The 24728-nt window shown below is 40.8% G+C and overlaps 1 protein-coding gene across 1 annotated transcript in view; it reads left to right on the plus strand.

Moving 5' to 3' along the window:
- Positions 1-24728, plus strand: part of MCMBP (minichromosome maintenance complex binding protein) — a 32341-nt gene that overhangs the window by 1152 nt on the left and 6461 nt on the right. The window contains exons 2-11 of the mRNA XM_066619065.1: positions 7052-7137; positions 9175-9315; positions 10403-10444; positions 12838-12939; positions 14032-14161; positions 15528-15679; positions 17012-17112; positions 20217-20392; positions 23038-23161; positions 23693-23810. Coding sequence (XP_066475162.1) covers positions 7052-7137; positions 9175-9315; positions 10403-10444; positions 12838-12939; positions 14032-14161; positions 15528-15679; positions 17012-17112; positions 20217-20392; positions 23038-23161; positions 23693-23810 — 1172 coding nt within the window. The remainder of the gene's footprint in view (positions 1-7051; positions 7138-9174; positions 9316-10402; positions 10445-12837; positions 12940-14031; positions 14162-15527; positions 15680-17011; positions 17113-20216; positions 20393-23037; positions 23162-23692; positions 23811-24728) is intronic.

Below are 24728 nucleotides of genomic sequence, written 5' to 3' on the forward strand. Positions count from 1 at the left end.
ATACAAATACAATAGGACAGTGTGTGCCTATACTTTTACTGCAGTAATTTTCAACCTTTTTCCGCTCATGGCACATTGACAAGGCACTAAAATTGTCAAGGCACTCTATCAGGTTATTGACAATTGACAAAGGCACACTATTCTGCCAGTGGGGGGGCTCACATCCTCCACTGGCCCTCCTAATAAATGACACTCCCCCAAATTATTGTGCCACACCTATGGACCACTCACAGCACACCCTTGGCACAGTGGTTGAAAATGGCAGCTTTAACCATTGTATAGAACAGAGAATTTTGGCAGGTGCAGCTTTAGAAACCCTTCCATGTTGAGCTGTGCATGCCAGAATTCCCTCTTCTATACAGTGATTAAAGGTATAGGTACTCTGTCCCAGTTTGTATCTGGTAACCCTAATTATTAGGCCAGTGTGTGTCACACCTGAGCACTAGTCAAGGCTGTTCATGGCTTCCTTGTTTTTGTCCCCCTGATATTGGTTGTTCATTTGTATCTCACAAATTTAAACTACCAAGAAAAAAAGTCTATTTTAAACCATCTTTAAAAATCAGGTTTTCACACTTACAATTTGTATATTTTTCTGGACAAGATTGCATGCTAATGACTTGTTAATAACAATTTAAACATATCTGGACAGCTAAATTGAGCCTTTGTGCCACCCAAGAATGTAATCCCATAACCTCCCATCTTATGCAGCCCTATACTTTTTGTACAAGATTTACACCTGCTTGGGATTTCTGCATGCTGCTATTTAATATACATGTGAAGATACTGATTACTTATTTGAAGACAAAAGTTGCAATCCTGTATAACAGCCCAATCCTAAACAGTGCTCACCACTGGCGCACACTGTCGTAATGCGCCATAAAGCACATTTGCAGGCCCTTACCACTGGCCCAGTGCTAGCGCCAGTGGAAAGCCAGTGCTCTGCCACTTGGCAAACTACTGGGCCGCAGAAAGGTATGGGGGAGGTGGGGCAGAGAGAGGTGGGGAGAGGGCGGGGAGGAGATGTGCTGGGGGAGGGAGCAGGACGGGAGGAGGGCAGAACTGGTGAAGCTCAGCTCCACCAGATCTTGAGCTCCACATTGGGTCTCGCGGCCCAACATGGAGGCTCTTGATTCTGCGGCAGCCCAAGGGTTGCCGCAGAATCAAGTAGCCCCATCGCAGGGCTACTTTCCTACCCGGGGAGGGGGATGAATGTCCCCTTCTCCTGCGGAGCTGCTGACAACTGCCTGATGCGCTTAGGATACCGTGGCAGCCATTTTCAGCACTGTGGCAGCCCTGCACACTAAGCAGCTTAGGATTGGGTTGCCTGTCAGTAGGCTAAGTCCCACTAGGTTCAGTGAGGCTTATTCCCAGGAAAGTGCTTAGCATTGCCTCAGTACTAAGAAGTAAGCTCCATTGATGCTTAGTTTGCAGCAGGTGCTGAATTTCTAGGAACAAGGGATAGTAAGATATGGATAGTGTTGCTCTATGTTAGGGGTGTCCAAACTTTCTGGCAGGAGGGCCACATCATCTCTCTGACACTGTCAGGGGGCCAGGAAAAAAAGAATTAATTTACATTTTGAATTTGGATAAATTTACATCAATGAATATATTAGAGATGGAACTTAAGAATGAATGACGGTCTTGCAATAGCTCGAGGCTTATAAAAGACCTTGCACGAAGCAGGGTCGGCCTTTCCTTTGCTGCTGCTTCACAGATGTGAAACAGCAAGCAGTGGAAGGAGCCCTCATTCCCCAGCTCATGCAAGAGGGTAGACAGTCACATTCATGCTGAGAGCAGTTGCTTCGGGACAACACAGGCTCCAGCAAGTCTACAAGTGGGCCAGAGGCTCTTTGGAGACAAGGGGTTCCTTGCGGGCCAGATTGCGAGACCCCGAGGGCCACAGGTGGCCCCTGGGCCAGGGTTTGGGCACCCCTGCTCTATGTCATGAGAAGTATCCATGTACTTTGCTTGACTGCCTAAATATTATCAGTTTGCATAATAATAAATAAAATGCACGTGGTTGTAAGACATGCCTTTGTTTGCCCCTAGTTAATTTTTTTAAATGTAGAACAGGCTTCAATTTGGTGTGTCATGGGTTACTTGTAAGAAATTATGTATAGTGTAAATTTGTACTAAACTAGATTATTTTGAATGAATAGTAATTTTAAAATCACAATTTTTATTTATTTTTATCCATATTGGAGCATTCCTCCTACAATACCTATTGGTATAGAATATTAGCATTTCTTTTCCTTTTTGGGGACTGGGGGTTAGTGCTGCATACATATAATTGGTACAATATGCTGGCTTCTGTATTTCTGAAAATTAGCTTATTTGGCAGGGAGATATGCACAATACATTTAAAAAAATGCAGACTTCTTAAATTGTGTATGAAATTGTGTATGATGATGATGAATATTTATATACTGCTTTTCAACACAAAAATTCACAAAGTGATTTCCACAGCTAAATAAATAGCTCCCTGTTTCTAAAGGGCACACCTAAATCTACAAAATATGCAGAAGAAACACCAGCAAATAGCCACTAGAAAAGATGGCAATGCCAGATGCATTCTTTGAATTTAAGATTTTTGGCATTAAGTGAGATGCAGCAACCACTAAATCATACAGAAGGAGGGTATTTCATTATATTTGTTCTCTTGTACAAATGCTTGGATAGATACTTGAATATATGAAACAAATGTGAGAATTGGATTAAGGTTCAGATCCTGCAGAGCATTTAGTGGAAGTTGTCAGAATAGATTGAATTCTGGGCCTGTAAACCAAAGTTTGAGAATGAGTATTGTGTGTAGGATTATGGGTGTGAGAGAGAAATACCAGTCAGTGATTTGTTCCTCCCACAGGTTTAAGAACACTGTCATGAAATTGGACTATTGAAGTAACTGAATTTTTCCTAAACCAGGCTTTCCATTTCTTTACATGGCTGGAGATTGTAATTCACAGCAGTATTGCAATGGTCAGAAGTGAAGTAACACAATAGAGGATAGATGTGGCATCAATTTCTTATATGTCCAGTAGTATTTCCAAAAATGAAATGGTTGAACTGTTATGCTGGAAAACTACAATATTATAGTAAGAAGTGGAATAATTAAGCAAGAATTGCTAACAGTAGAATTTTGGAAAACATCTTTGCTAGATTCTATAGTAGTGCAGCAGAAGTATTTTTCAACTGTTCTTCCCTCAAATTTGCATTACTAAGTTTTGTTTACGCGTAGATTAATGAAAACGATAGCTTGTGTATATTTTGGGATTAAAAATGAATTTTACTTAGCTTATTGTACAGCTTACATCTCTTAATATAAAGTGACATGGAACTATTGCATAAGCTAGTGGGGCTGCAATCCTGTACTCATTTACCTGAGTGCAAGTTCCACAGAATCCAGTGAGTCTTATGTCTGAGTACTTGTGCTGTACATGTTTCTAAAAGATGATTCATATTGCTCTGCGACATGGAAGTCTTGTTCATGTTATCATGTACTCTGGAAGTACAGAAACTACACATTTGTCACAGAGGAACCTTCCAATATCATAGATTATAGCATAATAAATAGGGTCATTTTACCATCCGTACATTCAGCTGCTTGATGTCAGTGTTGAGATGCTAAACTTAAACATTACTGAGACAAGCTGCTTATTTTTCTCAAGAATTTGTGCCATCTGAAATATTCTTACATATCACTTGTTTCTCATTCACAGTCCCTGTGTAATATTTTAAAGTCCAAACAGTATGTTTCTAAAGAAAGAATATTTTAGAACAGCTTATCTGTGATTATTATTAATGTGATTAAACTTTAATACTGTATATTCATTCATTTCCCTGTGGCAGGGAAATTTCTTTACTCAGCGTGTGGTTGGTCTGTGTAGTTGTCTGTGGAACTCCTTGCCACAGGATGTGGTGAGGGCATCTGCCTAGTTCCTTTAAAAGGGGATTAGACAAATTTCTGGAGGAAAAGTCCATCACAGGTTACAAGCCATGATGTATATGTGCAACCTCCTGATTTTAGAAATGGGCTATGTCAGAATGCCAGATGCAAGGGAGGGCACCAGGATGTAGGTCTCTTATTGTCTTGTGTGCTCCTTGGTGCATTTGGTGGGCCGCTGTGAGATACAGGAAGCTAGACTAGATGGGCCTATGGCCTGATCCAGTGGGGCTGTTCTCAGGTTCTTATGGCAGGTTATCCCCATTGTGTGTTTATTTTGAATGTATGCTAAATGGTAGCTCACAAGGAGTAAGAATCCTGAAGATTGTCTCTTTATGTGATCAGAGTTGGAAAATGGGAGCCAGAATCTATAGCTAATTGTGCAAAAACAATTAACAGCGACACACATGATCCAAAGGTTGAGATGGTGATACAGTACTGTACATTTAAAAGTTACTGTCGTGTACAAAACTTTTAATTTCAAATGCAAACAGATTTAAAAGGATCTGATTTCATGGATTATCAAAATGGGATTTTATTCAGAACATGGGACTATAAATCAAAATATATTAATATTATGGCTCAAAAAATTATGAATTCTATACAGTGTAAAACATGCCAAATTAAATTTGCGTTTTCTGACCTGGATTTCAATCACACAGTCTTTTTCCATCTATACTAGAACTATTTAGACCAGGGGTATCAAACATAAGGGCCAGGGGCTGGATGCAGCCCCTGGACGCTTTTTATCTGGCTCTCAGCTGCTGAGCATGCTGAGGTGTTACTGCTGAAGCTGCAGCCCACATGAAAATTGGGCTGTCCCATATTTTGAAATATAATCAAGATTTGCGTATTTTCTCTTCTGTCATTTGCAGCTAATGAGTTTCTTTGTAAGAACAAAGTGCTTATTTCTGGATCATCAGCTGCTTAATTATGTCACTTTCTGCTTAATGACATCACTTCCGGCCCTCAGCAGGCACCCTGAATGCTAACTTTGGCCCTCTGTATGAAATGAGTTTGACACCCCTGATTTAGACCATTGTGTTTTAACCCATTATAAAGCCTGACATGCTTATTGTATAATATGAGATCTGTTGAAAAGCAGTAAATGAAGTACACATATTCTACTCTATAACTGCTATTGACCCCAAAAGACCTGTCATTACTATATTTAATTCCTGGTTTGTTAGCTACTGAAACTGATTTAACAATAACAAAAAAAGGTTCTTCAAAGGACAGTTAATTGAAGCAAGCAGAGTTCTGAGCAAGCAAAATTCATTGACTGAAATGAGTTCTGCCTCAAGTGAGACTGGGGTAGATGAAGATGGGAGAAAGGGAATTTAGGTTTAATGTGGATTAATTGAATCAGGAACTGTATAGGAAAACCACTCAGTAGAGTTGTTGGAAAATGGGTTGTGCACGCTCAGTTCTACTTGAAGGAAATTCCATATACAGTATGTTGAAATCCTAATTTGCATGCTCTCTACTGTTGCTGAAGTTATGTCACCTAAGCAAAATTAGTACTGGTTTAGGTTAGCCTCTGAATGTAAACAAAATGCAAAACAGGTTTATCAACAACTCTAATGCGGTCATTTTTTAAAATACCCCTGATGTGAACTATATTTTTCCTTAGTGCCTCATCTAAAATCTAGAGAGTCTGCAGTGTTTAAAATAAGTACAGTAGAAGCTAGATAGATAGGGTTTGGGCTGGAAGTAACAAGTCGAGTCTGTTAGAAGCAGCAGTAGTTCAGAGCAACTTTTAGTCAGTTTGCAGAAGTAACTGCCACAGATGCTAGCTGGCATTCCTGCAACATATTCTAGGGCATGGTCTGAGGGCATATGATACAACCACCTTCTTGAAGTTACACATGTCTGTTTTTAGTAAGTGCTAAGATGGATGACCACCAGGGAACCCATGCGAGCTGCCTTGTGTTCAGTGATTGAAAAAAATACATAACAGCATGCCTGTATTAGTAATTATAAAGGAAATAATTAGTGAAAGTTTACTGTTTACAAAAAATCTTTTATTATTGCAGACAAAAACAAAAGAGAGCAGATATACCAGAAGAGAGGTGTATCAGAATAGAAGGCAATTAACTGAAGGATACTACCTGGAAAACAGTTGCACAGCCAGCCTGTTTATGCAGTTGTAATAAAAAAATACAAGAATTATGAAGGAATATGGGGTTTGGTCTCGAGTCCATGGATACACATGAGACTGTTTCTGCTATACAGGTGGAAAACTTGTGGATAGTTTCCACTTCCAACTGGTATACAACTGTATAAAATGTACAGTGTACAACTGCTTAAAATGCAAAATGTTTGTGGTAGATTGATCTAGCTGCTTCTGTGCCATTTAAGCCCTAGTCCACTTGCCCACCAACTGACTAAGGGCCCAATCCTTTGCAATGTGCGCTGGCTAACCGCTGGTGTGCACTGTTGCAAATGTGCCATAAGGCACGTTTGCGGGCCCTAACACTTATAGAGCAGCGGAGCTCTACCACTTGGCAGTTGCACAGACCACCAAGCAGCGGAGACGTAGGTGGGGGTGTGGAGGGAGGCAGGGAGGAGGAGTTCTGCATGGGGGAAGTGGGGAGAGGGTGGGGAGGAGATGTGCCAGGGGAGGAAACAGGGTGGGGAGGGAGGCGGGACTGTGGAGCTTCACTCCACTGGATCCAGAGCTTCTGTATTGGGCTGGCCACCCGACACGGAGGGTTATCATTCTATGATAACCTTCGGGTCGACATAGAATCAAGTAGCCCCATTGTGGGGCTACTCACTTTACCCAGGGGAAGGGGACGAAAGTCCCCTTTTCTCAAAGTGGAGGCAGTGGCTGCCTGGAGCACTCTGGATGCAGTGGCAGCCATTTTCAGCTCTGCTGCAGCCCTGTGCGCGGGGCAGCTCAGGATTGGACTGAAAGTTGTCAGTATTACCAGCAAGACCTCACATGAAGAAGAGTTTTCTTTCTGTCACTTTTCTTTTTATATCATTAGACATAAAGGGAATTTGCATGTTTTCTAGTTCAGGATTTTATTTTGCTGCCAAAATTCATTGAGACATTGAATGTACAGTACTGAAATAATTTGATTTGTGGATTTTTTTTTCTCCTAGTTCAAAATGGTCCAAATCCTGAATGGGAGGGGAAAGTAACTGAATATTTCAGAGACAAGCTAAAAGAAAGTAATGCAACTAATTGGGTAAGAATATGTTTGCATATGTATTCCTCAAGTCCTTGTGCTTTTGCTGTGGTGATATTTTCACTTTTTATGCAAGCTCTGTCTTTAGCATTTAAGGAATTTAGTGATTGATCTGAAGGAAGCTAGTAAAATGGTTGTAAGACTGTCAAAGTAAACGAAAGTAAGAACTGGGTATCCGTGGAGTGAAGTGCACACTAAGCAATTCTGTCCTGGCTTCATTGAAATCAACCAAAATAAGCTTGAACAAGTTTAGAAATCCCAAGTAAGAACTGCTCTTACAGACCATGGTAATCTAATGATGGTCAAAGAAATGCATAAAGGTTTACTAGAGAGACTGAGCAATATTTCTGCAAGCAGAATGTTAAGCAACACTTTAATTGCACTTGAGAAAGGACTACTGAAGATGAAGCAGTGAAGGTCAGAGTAGACAACTCCATTAATTCACCGCATATACTCACCTATAGGTCAAAAAATTTATGCCTAAAAATAAAGCCTGAGATCCTGGGTCGACTTATGCCTGGGTCAATGCAGTGAATGAGGCGCGGTCCTCTTCTGAGAAGCTTATGGAAGCTCAGCAGCTGTCTGGTGAAGTGGGGGCGGGCGTGGAAATGGGCTGAGAAGTAGGAAGCAGGTGGAGAAAAAGGAGAATTTTTACCAGTAATTACGGTATTCAGAGGCAGCCATTTTAGCCTCTTTTCCAGACAGGAAGAGAAGTGAAGGCGCTTCTGGGAATAGTAGTCTGTATGGGGCTGCTGCTATGGAATGCAGCACATACTCCCACAAAGCCTCCCCACAATTCCCAGAAGCCCCTTTGTCTCCCTTCCAGTTTGGAGAAGAAGGGAAATGCTTCCTTTTCTTCTTTTGCTGCTGCCTCTGAACATTCCTGGCAAGTCATTTGCAAAGAATTTCACACACACACATGCCCAAGTTTAGAGGTCTGGTTTTTAAAACCCCGGGATGTGATCCTCATTTCCCTCTGAAACAAAGTCCCAGGCTACAATGCACCATTACTTAAGAATAACACCCATGGAAAGCACTGGGTCTGCTTCTGAGTAAATAGGGTTGCAACTGTGCACAGTTGCGCTTGCTCATGCTCAGTCCTTGATGCTTGTCTCCCTGCTGTGAACTGAATTGCACACTCCCAATTACATGTTTTATGTTGCGTGTTATATGCTGAGCCTCCGGCTTAAGACACCAGGCACCTTAAAGAAGGATTTGATTAATGGTTCTACTGGTATGTTGTTTACAGGCACTTACTCTGACAGTATTTACACAAATGTTGTGAATACCAGAATTTTAAAAGTTAATGAACAAAAATGCATCTTATGATCTTTTACTGTATTTTTAATAAATTAGAAACTACAGTTTTTAGGTAACAGTTACTGGAAGGTTATTTTTCAGGATCTGGCTTCAGGTAAAATCAGAAAAAATTATATTCAGACCCCCCCCCCCAGGTTTAACCCCCGACTTATCCGAGTGTCATAGAAAATTCCATGATTTGCAACTCAAGCTCTGCCCTCGACTTATCTGTGAGATCGGCTTGCGGCGGGTGTCTGCGGTAATTGCTTTGGTTGTAACATTTCATAGCCCCTGTGGCAAGTGTCTGCAGTTGTTCACAGTAGAAGCCAGTATTATTTATACATATTATCCTGAGTCAGCTCCAGTGTAGATAGTATATACAATGGTATGTGTTTTAATGAACCCATTATAAATATGTCTTGTGGTTTTCTTCCCCAGGATAGAGAATGTTATGCAGAAGAGAAGCATGTTGTTGTAGTTAGGAGTAGACATGTACAAAGTAGAGAAGTCATAGGATAATATGGGGCTAGGATAAGTATCCTACACAGAGCTCTGCTTTTTATTTTTTGAATGTTATTAGATGCCTACTTGGTATTAATTTATAATTTTCTGGACTAATTTTATAAACGCTTAGTTTAAACATTATTTAAACTTGAATTAAATTAATGATTGGAAGTTGTTTGTCAAATTCTGTTGTTTGCATCACGAGACTGATAATCTCTGAATCTTTTCTTACAGATACCTTCATTGAATGATGTTCCTCTACATTATCTGAAGCCAAATAGCTTAGTGAAATTCCGCTGTATGGTTCAAGATATGTTTGATCCTGAGTTTTATATGAATGTCTATGAAACAATTGATACAAATACTAAATCACGTGTAAGTACTGAAACCTGTGAAAATTTCTTGTGCTTCCTTTTTACTATATGTTTTCTTCCTACACACATGTTTTTAGTATTCCTAGTTCCCTAGAGTCCATGTTATATTAGTTTGTGGCTAGATTTGGACTTCTCTCCACTGAGTCACTTTGTATGTTCCTATATGAGAAGGTTTATCTCGTACATTGTTGAAAGTGAGATCATGAGGGCCTTGCTAGTGTAATTCTGAGGACATTTTCTTTTTACATACATTTTAAGTACAGGCCGCATTCATTAACTGCAGGGGTGCTGTTACAGAACCGCCACCCCCCCCTGAAGATAATGAAATCTGTGGGATTCAGGGGCCCTGTAATCCTCCAGAGGTGAGGGAAGCTGTGCGCCCTCGCCTCCAGAGGGTGTTCAGAAGACCAGGGATGCCACAGGCGTCCTCCCCGCCCATCGGAATGCTTCTAAGGTCTCTGGAAAGCCTTAGAATGTCACTTCTGGTTTTTAAAAAAAACTGGAAATAACCTTCTAAGGCCTCCTTAGAAGGCAATCTAAGAGCCGGAAAGGCTGCATGTGGCCTCCCTAGCCCTCTGAGCACCTTCTGGAGGTGAGGGGAGCACAGCTTCCCTCACCTCCAGAGGATCTTCCAGAGGGCTGCGGATGCTGAAATCCATGGGTCCTGAATCCGCAGATAGAGCAGGCCCACCTGTAATTGACTTTTGAAGATTCTAGTGTAGTCTTTTGATACCCTCCTGGATTCAAGAATCCAGGATGGCCACCAACCATCATTTTGAAGTACAATGTTGGATAGAGGCAGTGTTGCTTTCAGGTGTTCCTGCTCAGGTACAATTCTGTTTTCATGATTGCTTAAAGAAGGAAGCCAGTGTCATTTTTTAAGATTAACTGGCTCTTCTCTGCATATTAGCTTTTATCAAATAATAATAATCTTGGATACATTTATTTGGATTTGGATTTTGAGACACCTAGTGAACTGGCATAAGCATAGTTGAAGGAAGAGTGTTTTTGCCAGTAGCTGTTTTGTTGTGCATACAAATAACTAATATATGATGGAGCAGTGATGTTGCATGTTGTTTTTATAACAGGTTTTGCATTTTGGAAAATACAGAGATGTAGCAGAATGTGGGGTAAGTGCAAATACTGTAGGTATGAAACTCATAGTTATAAATTTAATCGAGTCATGCATTTATTATTTTATTCTTTTGTGCAGTGATCTGTGGGCAAACTGGAAGGCTGGTACAAAATTCAAATGGTTGGTTTGTTTTAATCAAGTTTTAAAACGAGGGAGACCTCACCTTACTGATTAGTGTTTCTGATTCTGTTATAAGTCTTTCCCAGGGCCTAGGAGAGGGGGGTAAAGGGGGTAATTTGTACTTGGGCCCAGGGTCAAAAGGGGGGCCCAGGAGCCAAAGGAGGGGGCCCAGAAATTTCCTGAGATCTTACATTTTTCCTGTCTACTCAGACTTGTTGCGCACACGGGTTGCTGGGGACACTACCATGACTGGGGATGCTGGGGATCCTATTGATGCCACATGAGTTAGTAGACCTGGGCTCCAAAGATTTTTCCAGCTGTCTCTACCCTCCCCACCCTGTTTTGCCCATCTCTGCCCCCAATCTGCTAATCCGTCACCACCCTCCCACACTGTTCACCCCTCCCCCTTTGCAAAGGGGCCCAAAAGAAACTTTGTACCCCCTGATAAAATTCCTCTCAGAGGCCGTGGTGTATCCTATAAGTGTGTCTTTCCCACACTTCACCCTCCACATTACCGTAAGAAAGAGTAGTGTTATAAATACATTCATTTGTCCAAAAATATGTTGGGGTGTCTTTTTTTAGCAAAATACGCCACTAGCAAAAAGCTGCTGCTTCTAGTTGTAGTATTAAACATGCATTTAGCTGTGTGCTTTACCTTGCCTCTGACCTTATTAGGTGGACAAAACAGTGATGCGGGGGGGGGGAGAGCACTACCAAGTAGCAGAAAGTTTTGAGAATATGTTAGAAAATACAGGGGAGCCCTGCAGGACCCGAAGGGGAAGCATATGATTCCCATCAGTGTGAGCTACAGTGGCTGCCTTTTGGTTTCTAGGTCTGGTTCAAAGTGCTGGTTCTTGCCTTAAGATATTCTGAAGCAGCCCAGCTCTTCATGCCACCACCTAGGAACATACACAGCTAGTGCCTTCTCTGGAAAGGGCCTTCTCTGTAGTGACTCCTGAGCTTGGAATGTGCTACCACCAGAGTTGCAGGAAACTCCCTCCACATGATAGGCTGTTAACCTGCTTGTTCTGCCAGACTTTTGGACTGTGATTATTGTTGATGACTGCTGTTTGCTGTATAAATTGACTATGCTATTATTATTTTGATAAATTATTTTTGCTTTATGGTGTTTATGACATTTGAGAGCTGCTGTGGGAGAGTAAAGTGTAGGATGCAAATATAGAAAATTAGTAATGCAAGTTGGTTAAATTTAAATTCCAGTATAAATAGATTCTTGCATAATACAACTAGTTCTGTTGTTGTGATCCAGGTATTGATGATTTGGTACAGTAAATGTGAAATTAAAAATACAATTTCAAGCAGGAATTGTAAAATAAATCATGTTTTTGTAGCTGTTTTTGTCATAGCACCATAATGTTAACAGGCAGAAATAAATTCCCATGCTTCCAATAAAGCAGCTGTTTTCTTGGTAGGATTCAAACTCTACATTGTTGGTGCTGCTTTGTTAACAGGAGAACCAATTGCATATCTTCTGAAGGTGTTGCAAATATCAGCTGTATCAGTAGTCTTCAACCTTTTTAGTGCCACAATCCCAATAGATATAAATAAGTGAGACAGGGGACCCCACTGTCAATCCCATCCCTCTCACTGGACCCTATCAACCCACTGCCATCACCCCCTGCCTCCATAATGCCGTCCTAGCACTGCTCACTGTTTAACCAAATATTCTTATTAGAGTTAACAGAAGAAGTTACCATGAAGTTTGGCAGTAGTGAAAGCTGTTTTAACACAGTTGTCAAGAACATGAGCAGGACTGGGGCACAATCTCCTGGTACCTGAAGGGGTACACCAGATGACTCCCCCTTTCCCTGATGATGCTTTAGTCCAATAACCTTCATCTTTTTTTTCATTCCGATAAATTGCCATGACCCCACAACTGAGGTTTCACAACCCCATTAGGGTTCTGACCCAAAGGTTGAAGAATACTGAGCTTATATTATAAGGATTGTTACTGAAAGAACAGAATAATTGCATCTGTTCCCATGCTACAGACTGAAAATGTTCTTGTATCTATAATGCACTAGCATCTGTGAGAGATTTCAGTTTTCAGATTTCAATTATGCTCTTATTGCTTGGGATAAACATGATTCAATATTTGGATATTTTAGTAGTTGTATTTTCATTGTCTGTGCACTTTTTCTTACATTCTTAAAAGGTCTTCATATACTTCATCTTTACAGCAGTGTTGCATTTAACTTTGCATTTTGAAATCTCAATGTTGTTATACCTTCACTTGCTCTGTTCTAGCCTCATCAAGAAATAGACTTAAATCATAAACAAATAGTCACTGCAGAGAGACAGACTTTTTACTGTGTTCCAGTGCCTGGAGAATCTGCATGGGTGAAAGAAATATCCTTTGTTTTGGATTATGTTGTATGCTGGTATATAGAAAAATTATACAATGGGGCTTGTGAGAGAAAGGTATAATTCGGGTCTTTGAACACATAAAAGAAAAGTGTTAGACTGTGCTGTACCCATACAGAAACCTGATGCTGTTTCTTTTTAGTACTGTAAAATGTGGACAGGGTAACTGAGTAATTCACACACTTGATTTTAAAAACATAGTCTGATTAAAGTCTTCTGAAAATTAAGACTCCCTCTAGTGGTTGATTCAAGAACAAGAATACATTCTCAGTAGTTTATTCTGTAAGGTTTAGTGCATGCAGTGTAGTCGACTAAAGTTCCTGAGGGAGGTGTTAAGAGTTCAGACCACCAGAATTGCCAGCAACACTTGCTTGTGGAAATATGTTGAGTAATTGCTACTCTACTGTGGGGGGATGAATTCTACAGCTGAGGTTTACTTTTTAAGGCTTCAGATTAACATCTATCACTTTCTTAAAAAGTTCATCAAATGGGATAGAAAATAAGTCTATTTCCAAGATGTTTCTGTTGCAGCTGGATGCTGTTGCTTTGTGTTAGCTAGTGGAAAATGGTTGTGAGAATTGATAAGGAGATAAATTTGAAGAATAAGACAAGTGCAAGTCAGCTATGCAAGTTTTATGAAGGGTTTTTAGGTAACAATTATTTTATGTGGAATAATGATAGCATGCACTTAAGTTAATCAAGATGTAATTCAGGGATAGAGAATCTTAGTCTGTGAAAGTAAAATTGGGAAGATCCTTGGTCATATATAGCCTGCTGCTGCTTTTGATCTGTTTTGACTTTTTCCACACCCTTCAGTTGAGATCCATCTCTGTGGAACCACTGAAAGAGAAATGAACTCTCCCTGTGGGGTGTTGAGAGAATATGGAGTTTTAGGGTGTTGTATATTTTATACTGAGGCTGTGTGATAGAATGCTGTTATCCCTGTGAATGTCTTCAGGTGTGTCGCATTACCCCACCTACTTTTTATTTTAAATAACTACATGCACTCAAAATACAATGTCAAACTGTGTCAATTAACTGTGTCAATTAGTAAAAGTTCTTAACTGAAAATTTTACGCCTATACCAGTGCAAGTCAGGCTCGAGTTTGTCCTTCAACATCTTACACACCAAGTCGCCAGAAGAGGAGTTATGAGGAAGATGAAGATATGGAATTGCATCCATCTAAGCAGAGAGAGCAACATCTAGGTATCAGCTGAGACACTGATGATTTTGTTTTTAAAGTCACTTGTTTTTCAAGATTGTTATTTCACAGCACACTGAAAGGTACAAAAAGACAATTTATAAAATAGTTTTTTTGTGTGTGTGTGTACCATCTACAGTGCTGTGGTGACTTTCCCTCTCTGATTATTGAAGCAATCTCATTTGGAATTATTCCAGAGATATTGTGTCATGTAACAAGCAGGACCCTTGTAGTGGGTGTGATGTTGACCTGAATGTCTGGAGGGAGTGTACCTGGATGAATCTGAAGCAATAACCACAGGAGTATCCCACCAATAATTCTGTCACCCACACAGCTTTTATTTCCCCACAAAGGCTACTGTTGGCTGATCTCCTGCAAAGTATATATAAAATATTCCTGTTAAAACCAGAAGGATTTCAGGGTTAGTAGGCCTACCTTCTGTGAAATTGTCTATTTTAACTGGCATTAGCCATGAAAATTCAATTTAATCTCTCAATTCAGAGACAGTGCAACTCCGAATACCAGATCCTGCAGACAAATAATGGAGAAGGGCTGTTGCCATCATGCCCTCCTTGGGTGCTTCCTGGAGGCGTCTGGCTGGCTACTGTTGGAATCAAAATATTATTCTGGATGGATAGTTGGTTTTTTTGTTCACAGTTGTGCTGCTTATGTTGATGTGTTTATTAAAGTTGTATCTTGCTTTGCAACTGTACTCAGAGGTGGAAACTGACTGCCTACTATTCGTTTCTACACATGATTTTATTTGCTAAAGTTCGGGTTAGTTCACAGCTTTATTTTGAATTTATATTTTGTAAGCCATTTTTGGACTTTGAAAGTTTACATTTTACTTAATTATGCTTATGGGATTAATTATATAATTATATAATCTTTGAGCTGCAGTAATGGCAAACCTACTGATGAATTGTGTAACAAGGCTGGAACAAAGTCATGTTGCTTTCCAGGAACTGAAGCATAACTATAGAGCTGTTAAGAACTTGTTTCTGTGTCGATAATTCAACATTCAGTCTGTTTGACATGTTAATTGAAATTCTACATACACATGAACAGACAACATTCCAGAACTGTTGGCCATCTATTGTCATAGCTAACATATTAATGTAATATTACATCAAAACACCTGTTTCTAGTTTCTGGCTCTCTGAAAAGTACATGAAAAGCAAATTCTAAAAGTTTTGTCTCAAGTGCAACTGGACTGCTCTTGTGCTTTTCAAAGACCCAGAAAATGTATGTACCTCCAACAGTGTATGGTGTTTGTTGATTCAGCATTTTGCAAAACTTGTTTTAAAACAAGGAAGTGTTAGTTTCAGATTGTAGATTTAAAGAAGTTGGAAACTTTTTCTGTTTTTGCAGGCAGTGTAGCTGATATCCATGGAAGTGGGGAGCCGAAGCGACTGGAAACAGAAGCTTCTGCAAGACATCAGATGATCTCCTTAAACTGCTCACCTCCGCTAGATTTAAACTTTCCACTTCCAGGAGAGAAAGGCCCTGCATGTCTTGTTAAGGTAATAAACTATATTCAATATTAGACAATTACCAAAATGGGATTTCCTTCATTACTGTACTAGATTTGTGACTGAAGATTGAAACCTGCATCGAAGACAGTTACAGTAATTCACCATAGTCAGCTCATGATATATAGTGCTAGCATCAATGGTAGTAGATACAATAGATGGTTGACAGTTTTACATATCCCTAAAAATAAATCCCATGATTCAAGGCAGTGTAATCTCATGAGCTATTACTGCCGGTCAAGACACTGAGAAATAGTAATTTTATGTGGTTACAACTATGTTCACATAAACAGATACTTGAGAATTAAAGCTATGTTTCTTTAACCCTATGCCTCTAGGAGAACTATTTTTAGATGATCCTGTACTTCCTATGAGGTAGCAAGGAAATGAAGGATGATACTTACATGTTAGTCTATGAAGTATAAAGCCAAATTGTGATTCATGAGCCATATGCAATTCCTGAGCAATTCAAGAAAGGAAAGGAAGTCCCTGCTTAGTGCTTATGTGCAAGAAGGGCACAGTGGTGACATACCTTTCCTTTCTTAACCAAATGGTCAAACCAAGGAGTTGGGAAAAAGAGGAAGTGGTATTATTTAAGCAGAAGTCACTGGAAGGAAGGAGCCTGTGGCTTGCTCAGTCTGTACGTTTATGGGTGGGTGAAGGGAAAAGTGTGAAAGAACTGTGTCTTTTGATGCAATAGATCAGGGGTGCCCAAACCCTGGCCCTGGGGCCACTTGCGGCCCTCAAGGACTCCCAATCTGGCCCACGGGGAGCCTCCAGTCTCCCATGAGCCTCTGGCCCTCCGGAGACTTGCTGGAACCTGACTGGCCCAATGCAACTGCTCTCAGCATGAGGGCGACTGTTTGACCTCTCATGTGAGCTGTGGGATGAGGGCTTCCTCCACTGCTTGTTGTTTCATGTCTGTGATGCAGTAGCAGAAGCAAAGGAAAGACCAGCCTTGCTTTGTGCAAGGCCTTTTATAGGCCTTGAGCATATGACTTATGGCATATGGCTCAAGGCATATGGCTCAAGACCTTCATTCATTCATATAAGTTCATCTTTAATATATTCATTTATGTAAACTTATGTAAATTTATTCAAATTTTAAATTTATATTAATTCTTTCTTTCCCCGGCCCCCGACACGGTGTCAGAGAGCTGATGTGGCCCTCCTGCCAAAAACTTTGGACACCTCTGCAATAGATTGATACTTCCTGTTTGCTTTTTAGTCTCTACAGTTATGTTTCTACTTTTTATCTGCTGCATCATTTTTTTTAGAGAAAAACACTTGCCTGTATTGTCTCTTAAAAATTCTTTCTGGCAGATATATGAAAATGTGGATAGTTTCAAGGTGAATGATATTCTTGAGGTGTATGGGATTCTGTCAGTTGATCCAGTCCTGCACATGGTGAATAACGAAGAAAGGTAATGTTCTGATTTAGGCCTAGAGAAGTTGGAATCTTTGTCTCTTTTTACAGGAAGTGTAGCTAATATCCATGGAAGTGGGGAGCCAAAGCCTTTAGAAACAGAAGCTTCTGCAATTATTTATTATGCCGAAGATCAGAAATCACCTATCGTTAATTTACAAACCATATTTAAGTATTTATTTTTTGTAATGTACAAACTTGGTGACAGATACTTAACTCTTTGGCCAACATGATTTAGAACTGAAATGGAAGGGCAAGTTAAGTCATTTCTGCCCAAAGTTGCATATATGCAACAGGGACAAAATGTGTACACCTGTTGGCCGGGCAAAAATGGGTGTCAGTGCCTTTCTTTTGAGGACTGGTGCTAGCTCACAAACCGTTCATGATGGCCAGCAACGGATCTGATCTTGCTTAGTTTCCAGTGTTGTTTAGTGGGTGGAGAGTTGGACTTGGATCTGGGAAATCTGCTTTCAAGTCTCGCTGCTTTCATGGATGCATTCTGTGTAGTTGTGTCACAATTTCTCTCAGCCTTGGTTCCATATCTGTAGGATTATAATGATTATGGGATCATGGTGTAAGGGTAAACACTATGAAGCATTTTGGAAACTTTAAGTATAAATTATAAATGGTATACTATTTATAAAGTTTAAAAGTGTGGTGTATCAGAGCACTTTCCTGGTAGTTAATCTTTTGCTAAGCAAGAGATTTGGAACATATACGAAGGTCGCCCAGAAAGTAATGCACCACATTTTTTTTCTTCAACATTTATTGAACACAATGAAACTTACACACAAGAAAGAATGATGTTTCTTCTACACTCCCTATTTTTCCACATAATCTCCGTCCAGTTCTATGGCCTTCCTCCAGCGAGACCCAAGGGCATGTATGCCCTGTCAGTACCATTCCTTGTTCTGGTCACGAAGCTATTTCTGCACTGTGCGAATCACCTCTTCGTCATCCTCAAAATGTCTTCCGCGAATGGCATCCTTTAATGGCCCAAACAAGTGGAAGTCTGAGGGAGCTAGGTCAGGGCTGTAGGGTGGATGGGGTAACACAGTCCAACCCTGTTTAGTGATGTGTTCCGAAGTCCTCAAACTTGTGTGAGGCCGAGCGTTATCACGTTGAATCAAACATTCACCTGGGTTGTTATGGCGCCGAAGTCGCTGGAAGCGCTTCTTGAGTTTGGTTAATGCCAACTGCCTAGTCGTTATGCGTTGGTCCTCGCGAATGAGCACATCAGCAAGCTGCGTCTTGTCAGGTGTGACAGCCGTGGATGGCCGCCCCGAACGCTGCAAATCTTGGAGCTCTGCCAAACCGCCTTCTAATGGCCTCACCCTCTGTGCCCAGCGACTAACCGTACTTCTGTCGACTGCAGATTCTCCATAAACTGTACACAAACGTTTGTGAATGTTCCCAACAGTTTCTTTCTCCGCAGTGAGAAATTCAATGACGACACGCTGCTTGTAACGTACATCACTTACAGATGCCATTTCGAAACACTGCTGCAGCTACGCTATCTGTCTGAAGAAACCAAAAATTTGTGTGCGCACTCCTGAAAATTCAAATAATGTATTTCTAAAGTTTCGCATTCATACCATTACTGTAGGCTGAGAAACAAAATGTGGTGCATTACTTTTTGGGCGACCCTCGTACCTTTTCCCACTATCATTAAGAGAAACTCTAGTGTGGAAAAAGGCCTTCTTGTTCCTTAAACAGGCTCAGCCTCTCCTCTCTGGGTGAGATGAACCTTGTGTGTGCTTGTTGCTATATGATGGCACTGCTGATTTTACATTTGAAGGGACATTAGAGCCTGTTTCTGAAGAACACTGTTTTTAAATGATTATTCAATCTGAGAAAAAGAAATTCTGGAAACCAATGCTTATGCTCATCCCACTTTTATTATTATTTTTTTTTTGTGGTGGTGATCTCTCATACTCTTATCTGAAATATTGGGTCCTGGCTTGTTACAAGGTACATCAAGAATATGTGTTCGTAATCTTTTCCAAAGACATACTACTTTTCTGTCCTTGTTTTTCCTTATTCTTGTACAATGTAGATATTTCAGTCCAAATCCACTATACTGGGCACACTTATAAAAGAAATAACCCTACACATCCCTTCTGCTCTTGCTTATCGCTAGCTGAACAGGAGGGGTGAAGCTGAAGTAGAGAGAAACAGTATATTATATCCCAGCTGGGTTTTGACTCGATAGCTATGCTATCAACATCATGTATAGATGATTTATATTGAAACTGAAAATAATTTGCATAATAAGGACACAGAATCTTATTATGCTTAATTTGTTTGACTAATTTAATCTGGCCTTATCTCTTTGTATATTTTTAATCCTCAGCTTAAAAAGAACTGCCATTTCTATAAATTCAAGGGCATTCTTTAAGGAAATGGCTATTGAGATTTCTATATACAGATGTGTTCTTGTATCTGGGAACCACCCCCGCCCCTGGCAGATATGAGGGGATGCCTATGTCTAGGCATAGGGGCTAGGGGCATAGAGGCTAGGGGAGCTCACCTCCAGAGGGTCCTCTGAACCCAGCAGAGGCTGCAAGCATCCATCTGCAGCCTCTGCTGGGCTCAAATGGAGCCTTAGAAGCAAAAAAAAAGTCACTTCCAGTTTTACAAAAAAAAAACAGACTTTTTTTGCCTCTAAGCCTCACTCTGAGCCCAGCAGCAGCCATGGACAGATGTCTGCATCCTCTGCTGGGCTCAGAGGACCCTCCAGAGGCAAGCTTCCCTCAGAAGATCCAAAAATGGGAGGGAATGGGGGGCCCCTCAGACCCAATCTGCCGACAAGTGAATCCATAGATACGGGATCTGCAGATACAGGGCCCTACCTGTATCTGCAACTTGTAGTTCTAAGAAATTTATTAGGGACATTGTCTTCCCCTTATGACTTCTTTCAACAGAAGCATATGATGACAGGTTTGAGTCGTGGAATCTTACCTTAGCATAGTGTGATTGAAACCTATAAAAACTTTCCTGATTTTCATGTTTTTTTCAGTCCAGCTCTGTGGATTCTGTTGTGTTCATAGACAGCAACTGTCTAATTGCACAGAATGAGTCTAAGCACAGCTTTTTTGCTAGGGAGAATTCATCATTTCCAATGGAGTCTGTGGATTGTATGGATACAGTGGAAGAACAGAGAGTTCATAGTCCTCCAGCCTCATTAGTTCCCAGAATCCATGTGATTTTAGCACAGAAACTTCAACACATAAACCCATTATTGCCTGCCTGCCTTAATGATGAGGAAAGCAAGAGCTGTAAGTATTGAAACTATTGAGAGGAAGATTACTTCATTACCTTTGAATGTCCTTACTGGTCTTGATTGTTCTCCCATCCTCCCAAGAAATTGGCTTGTTCCCAGGGCCTACGTATTTAAAGCAGACACTTTAAATCCTTAGTCTATGAAGGTTTTCAGAATTTTCACAAACACATTTGTATTATCATTTTGTTTATTTCATAAATAAACTGCAGGTGATGGCTAATTCCTTAAAAGGTGTTGCCCTCACCATTCTTACAATACAGCAAACTTTGTTCACTCCATAATGGTCTGGTTCAGACAATCAAACAAAACATCTTATGTCTGGATCACGATCAAACCATGTGCCCTCTCCTCTCCTGGAGTGCTCAGTTGAATTACTAGCTTCCTAATTTATTAAACTATAGTTTCTTGTAATTGAGGGAAACTGGTTTAAGCAGTCCCAACAATCCTTCAGCTTCCAGTCATGGGTTGTAACGATCACTTAAATCACAGTTTCTCAGTTTAGACATGGGAGCTGCAGGTTATTAAACAACGAAGCTTAAAATTCACATGGGGAGTGAAAAGGTAGAGGAACATTCATGATCCAACCATTTATGGTTTGCTCAGTCATCTGAGCTGAACCATATAGTTAGGTCTCTTCTGTGTATTTTCTCCATACATCCAACCAAAAAATCATATTAAATAATCTAACATGGGGGGTATGGGTGGGTGTTATATCAAATGCGTAGCAAAGAACTGTGCAGCACAGTTAGCAAGTGTCAGTTGATATCCATTTGATATCTTTAATTTTAGACATTGAGATTGATCTTAAGTCATCCTTGTGCTTTTCATTAGGTCTGTCTCCCTGTACAAGTTTTGTTTATATTTTGGTTTTAGTGTGAAACTATTGGAGTTAACCAAGTAAGTCTTTTCTAAAATAGGTGACCCATTAGGAAAACTTACTGACTTGTGAGATTCTTTTTAAACTTAGTACTTCTTAAATAAAATTCCTGTTTTTCCTGTTTTAGTTGTTGCTTTGTTAGATATTTCAGCTCAGGCAGAGGCCTACTTCTAAAACATGAATGCTACTGAAAACTTGGGCAGTCTTCTGTTGTATTACATAGACTAGGTCCTGTGCCTTTCTGCACACGACAATCTTTTCCCCCCCATAAAACTCGTGCTTTTCCTGGTCAACTGTGTGTGGTTTTTGTTTGTTTAACAAAAGAGAGAGAAAGAGAGAGACTGAACTAAAGGTGAAGTATTATGCCAACTATTATTTGGGCATTCAATTTTGTTAGAGAAAAATAGTTTTTTTTATAAGGAATACATTGTATTAGCCCCAGTGCTATTAAAGATAATTTTTTGTTTTAGTTGACATCAAAATCATTAATAAAAAGTTGGTAGTAATGAGCACATATGTAGTAGTAAACCTTTAATGGCATAAATATGAGCACATATTATATCATCAGTCCATCTTTCCTAAGCAGCATCCTCAAAATGCTGAGCTGTGACTTTACATCAGGGCCAGCAACCCATGGCCTGCAGACCAGATTTGGCCTGCCTCCCTAAATCATCTGGCTGATAGCCTCCTCCAGAATATTCTGCACACTCAGCTCTCAGGTGACAGGGTGGTGTGTGGCCATGTGCAGAGCAAGTGCTGTGGTTGTTGTTTTGTACCTTGGAAGGGGGATCTTGGCACGTGCGCTGTCCTCCAAGGCTTCACATTTCTATTTGTCTTCAGCCTGCATGCTATGTGTAGCCTGCCTTGCAAGCACAGGGATGTGTGTGTGTGTGTGAGAGAGAGAGAAAGAGAGAGAGAGGAGCACTTTCTGCAGCCCCTCATTGATGGGGAAGGGAGCATTTATTGCCTATAGAGATGAATGTGGCCTGCCATCTACTCACAGTCATGGTGTCTGGCTCTTATATGGAAAAAGATTGCCTACCACTGCTTTACATACATGTGTGCCAGTCTGTCTCCAGAGGTCTGTTCTGTCCTGCAGAGGGCACCCACACATCAGATGCAAATCAACAGACCTCTTAACATAAAAGATCGTAGAGACCATTCTGCACAGAGACACACTCCCTTTCCACATGTAGCCCAGTGCCTGCCTCATTCTGTATGTGGTTGCTGGAGGCAAAACAGCAAAGAATAGATCCAGCTATGCCAGCAGAAGAAGGGTGGTGCCACTATTACCTAGCACAACCTGTAATGATGAAGCGTCTGTGTACCCTGTGGGGCTAGTGGGGGTGCCCTACACACTTTTACAAAGACCTCATATGCCACAGTACAGTGAGGAGTCATGTACTTCAGGCAAGATCCAGTCCAGCCTTATTGTCTACACCATGTGATAGTAGTCTGGCGCATTGTGTCTTGTGTCCTGATAGAACTTCCCATGCTCTATTATGTGAAGTATGTGATAGGACTTATGTTTGTCCTGCAGTAGGAAGAATAATGCTCTTCACAGACTGTTGAAAAACAGTTGAACAAAGGATGTTTTGCTGGTCAGGCAGGGAAAGTTATAAATATCAAATCTGCTCTTTTCTATGTATGTTGCTGTTTGTTGCACAGGTTCTGAACCTAAGGTGACTTCTAGTTATATAGAAGGAGATGTATTTGGTATGATTGTTATGATGATTTTATTTCTTTCTGTTGTCTTGTTATAGTTGTATCCAGTTTTATGTCGGAACTGTCACCTATCAGAGCAGAGCTTCTTGGGTTCCTCACTCATGCCTTCTTGGGAGATAGCCTGGCTGCCGAGTACCTTATATTGCACCTCATCTCTACTGTGTAAGTAGTGGCACTGCTGAGAGTGCTTTTGCCCTTGTTGTTTTTATGTATAAACATACTTTGTTGCTTTTTTCATCTAATACAATGTGCCCTGTGTTGTACAATGTACAACACATGGGTAGCTCTTAGTGTTCAGGTTCTAATGGCTCAAAGTGACAAAAGAACAGTTATGAACAAATAGCAGGGGCTGAAATTTGAATGTCAGCCCCATTCAAATTTCAGCCCCATTCAAATTTCAGCCCCAGATATGCAGAGACTACCTTAGTTCTTACAGTGCCCAGAAAGTCCATGATGGCATTGCTGTAAATTAGGGTAGGCAACCTGTGACCCATGGGCTGAATCCATAGGTGCAAAAATGTGAAGCCTGCTTTTGAGAATTGTGAAAAGAGAGACCAATTTTTGAACACTTTATGAAACGAGATCTGGCCAAGTGTGAGAGATTGGGAATACGATGCGACCATGAACTTACCAACAACTTCTTGTAATCACTTCAGTAGCCTTATATGCTTCCTTTTGTCTTGTGTTATCTAGGTATGCACGAAGAGATGTCCTTCCTCTGGGAAAATTCACGCTTAACTTAAGTGGCTGCCCAAGAAATAATGTCTTCACAGAGCACGTATACCGTATTATTCAGCAACTTGTTCCTGCAGTAAGCATTTATATTCTTTGGGATACCTGTGCTGTAGTTTTCGACCATAAGGTCACGTTGATATGACAGCCACCTGTGCTTCTGGTTTTGGCAAAACCGGAAATGCATGAAGTATACTACATCTCCTAGACAACACAGATACCTACCTACTTGCAGTATTCCTTTTCCAATAGCAGAAAGCTGGCTATTCAGGCACCATTGGTTTCATGCTAGTTGGACCAAGGTGAATACACCCTGCTTGACTTATTATGCACATGCCTGATGTCCCACCACATGTATGAGATTTACAGAAGACTGAAATCTGAAGCACCCTTTGTAATATCTGAGTACTGCTGGGCTCTAGTAGATAAAAGCAGGTTTCAAGTCTTGGGGTATCTTGGGTGGTGGTGGACAGGTCGATGAAAGTGTCGACCCAATGTGCGACGACAGTGAAAAAGGCCAATTCTATGCTTGGGATCATTAGAAAAGGTATTGAGAACAAAACGGCTAATATTATAATGCTGCTGTACAAATCGATGGTAAGGCCACACCTGGAGTATTGTGTCCAGTTCTGGTCGCCGCATCTCAAAAAAGACATCATGGAAATGGAAAAGGTGCAAAAGAGAGCGACTAAGATGATTACTGGGCTGGGGCACCTTCCTTATGAGGAAAGGCTACGGCTTATGGGCCTCTTCAGCCTAGAAAAGAGATGCCTGAGGGGGGACATGATTGAGACATACAAAATTATGCAGGGGGTGGACAGAGTGGATAGAGAGATGCTCTTTACACTCTCACATAACACCAGAACCAGGGGACATCCACTAAAATTGAGTGTTGGGAGAGTTAGGACAGACAAAAGAAAATATTTCTTTACTCAGCGTGTGGTTGGTCTGTGGAACTCCTTACCGCAGGATGCGGTGATGGCATCTGGCCTGGACG

The sequence above is a fragment of the Tiliqua scincoides genome, chromosome 3 (genome assembly GCF_035046505.1).
Source record: "Tiliqua scincoides isolate rTilSci1 chromosome 3, rTilSci1.hap2, whole genome shotgun sequence".
NCBI classification, from domain to species: Eukaryota; Metazoa; Chordata; class Lepidosauria; order Squamata; family Scincidae; genus Tiliqua; species Tiliqua scincoides.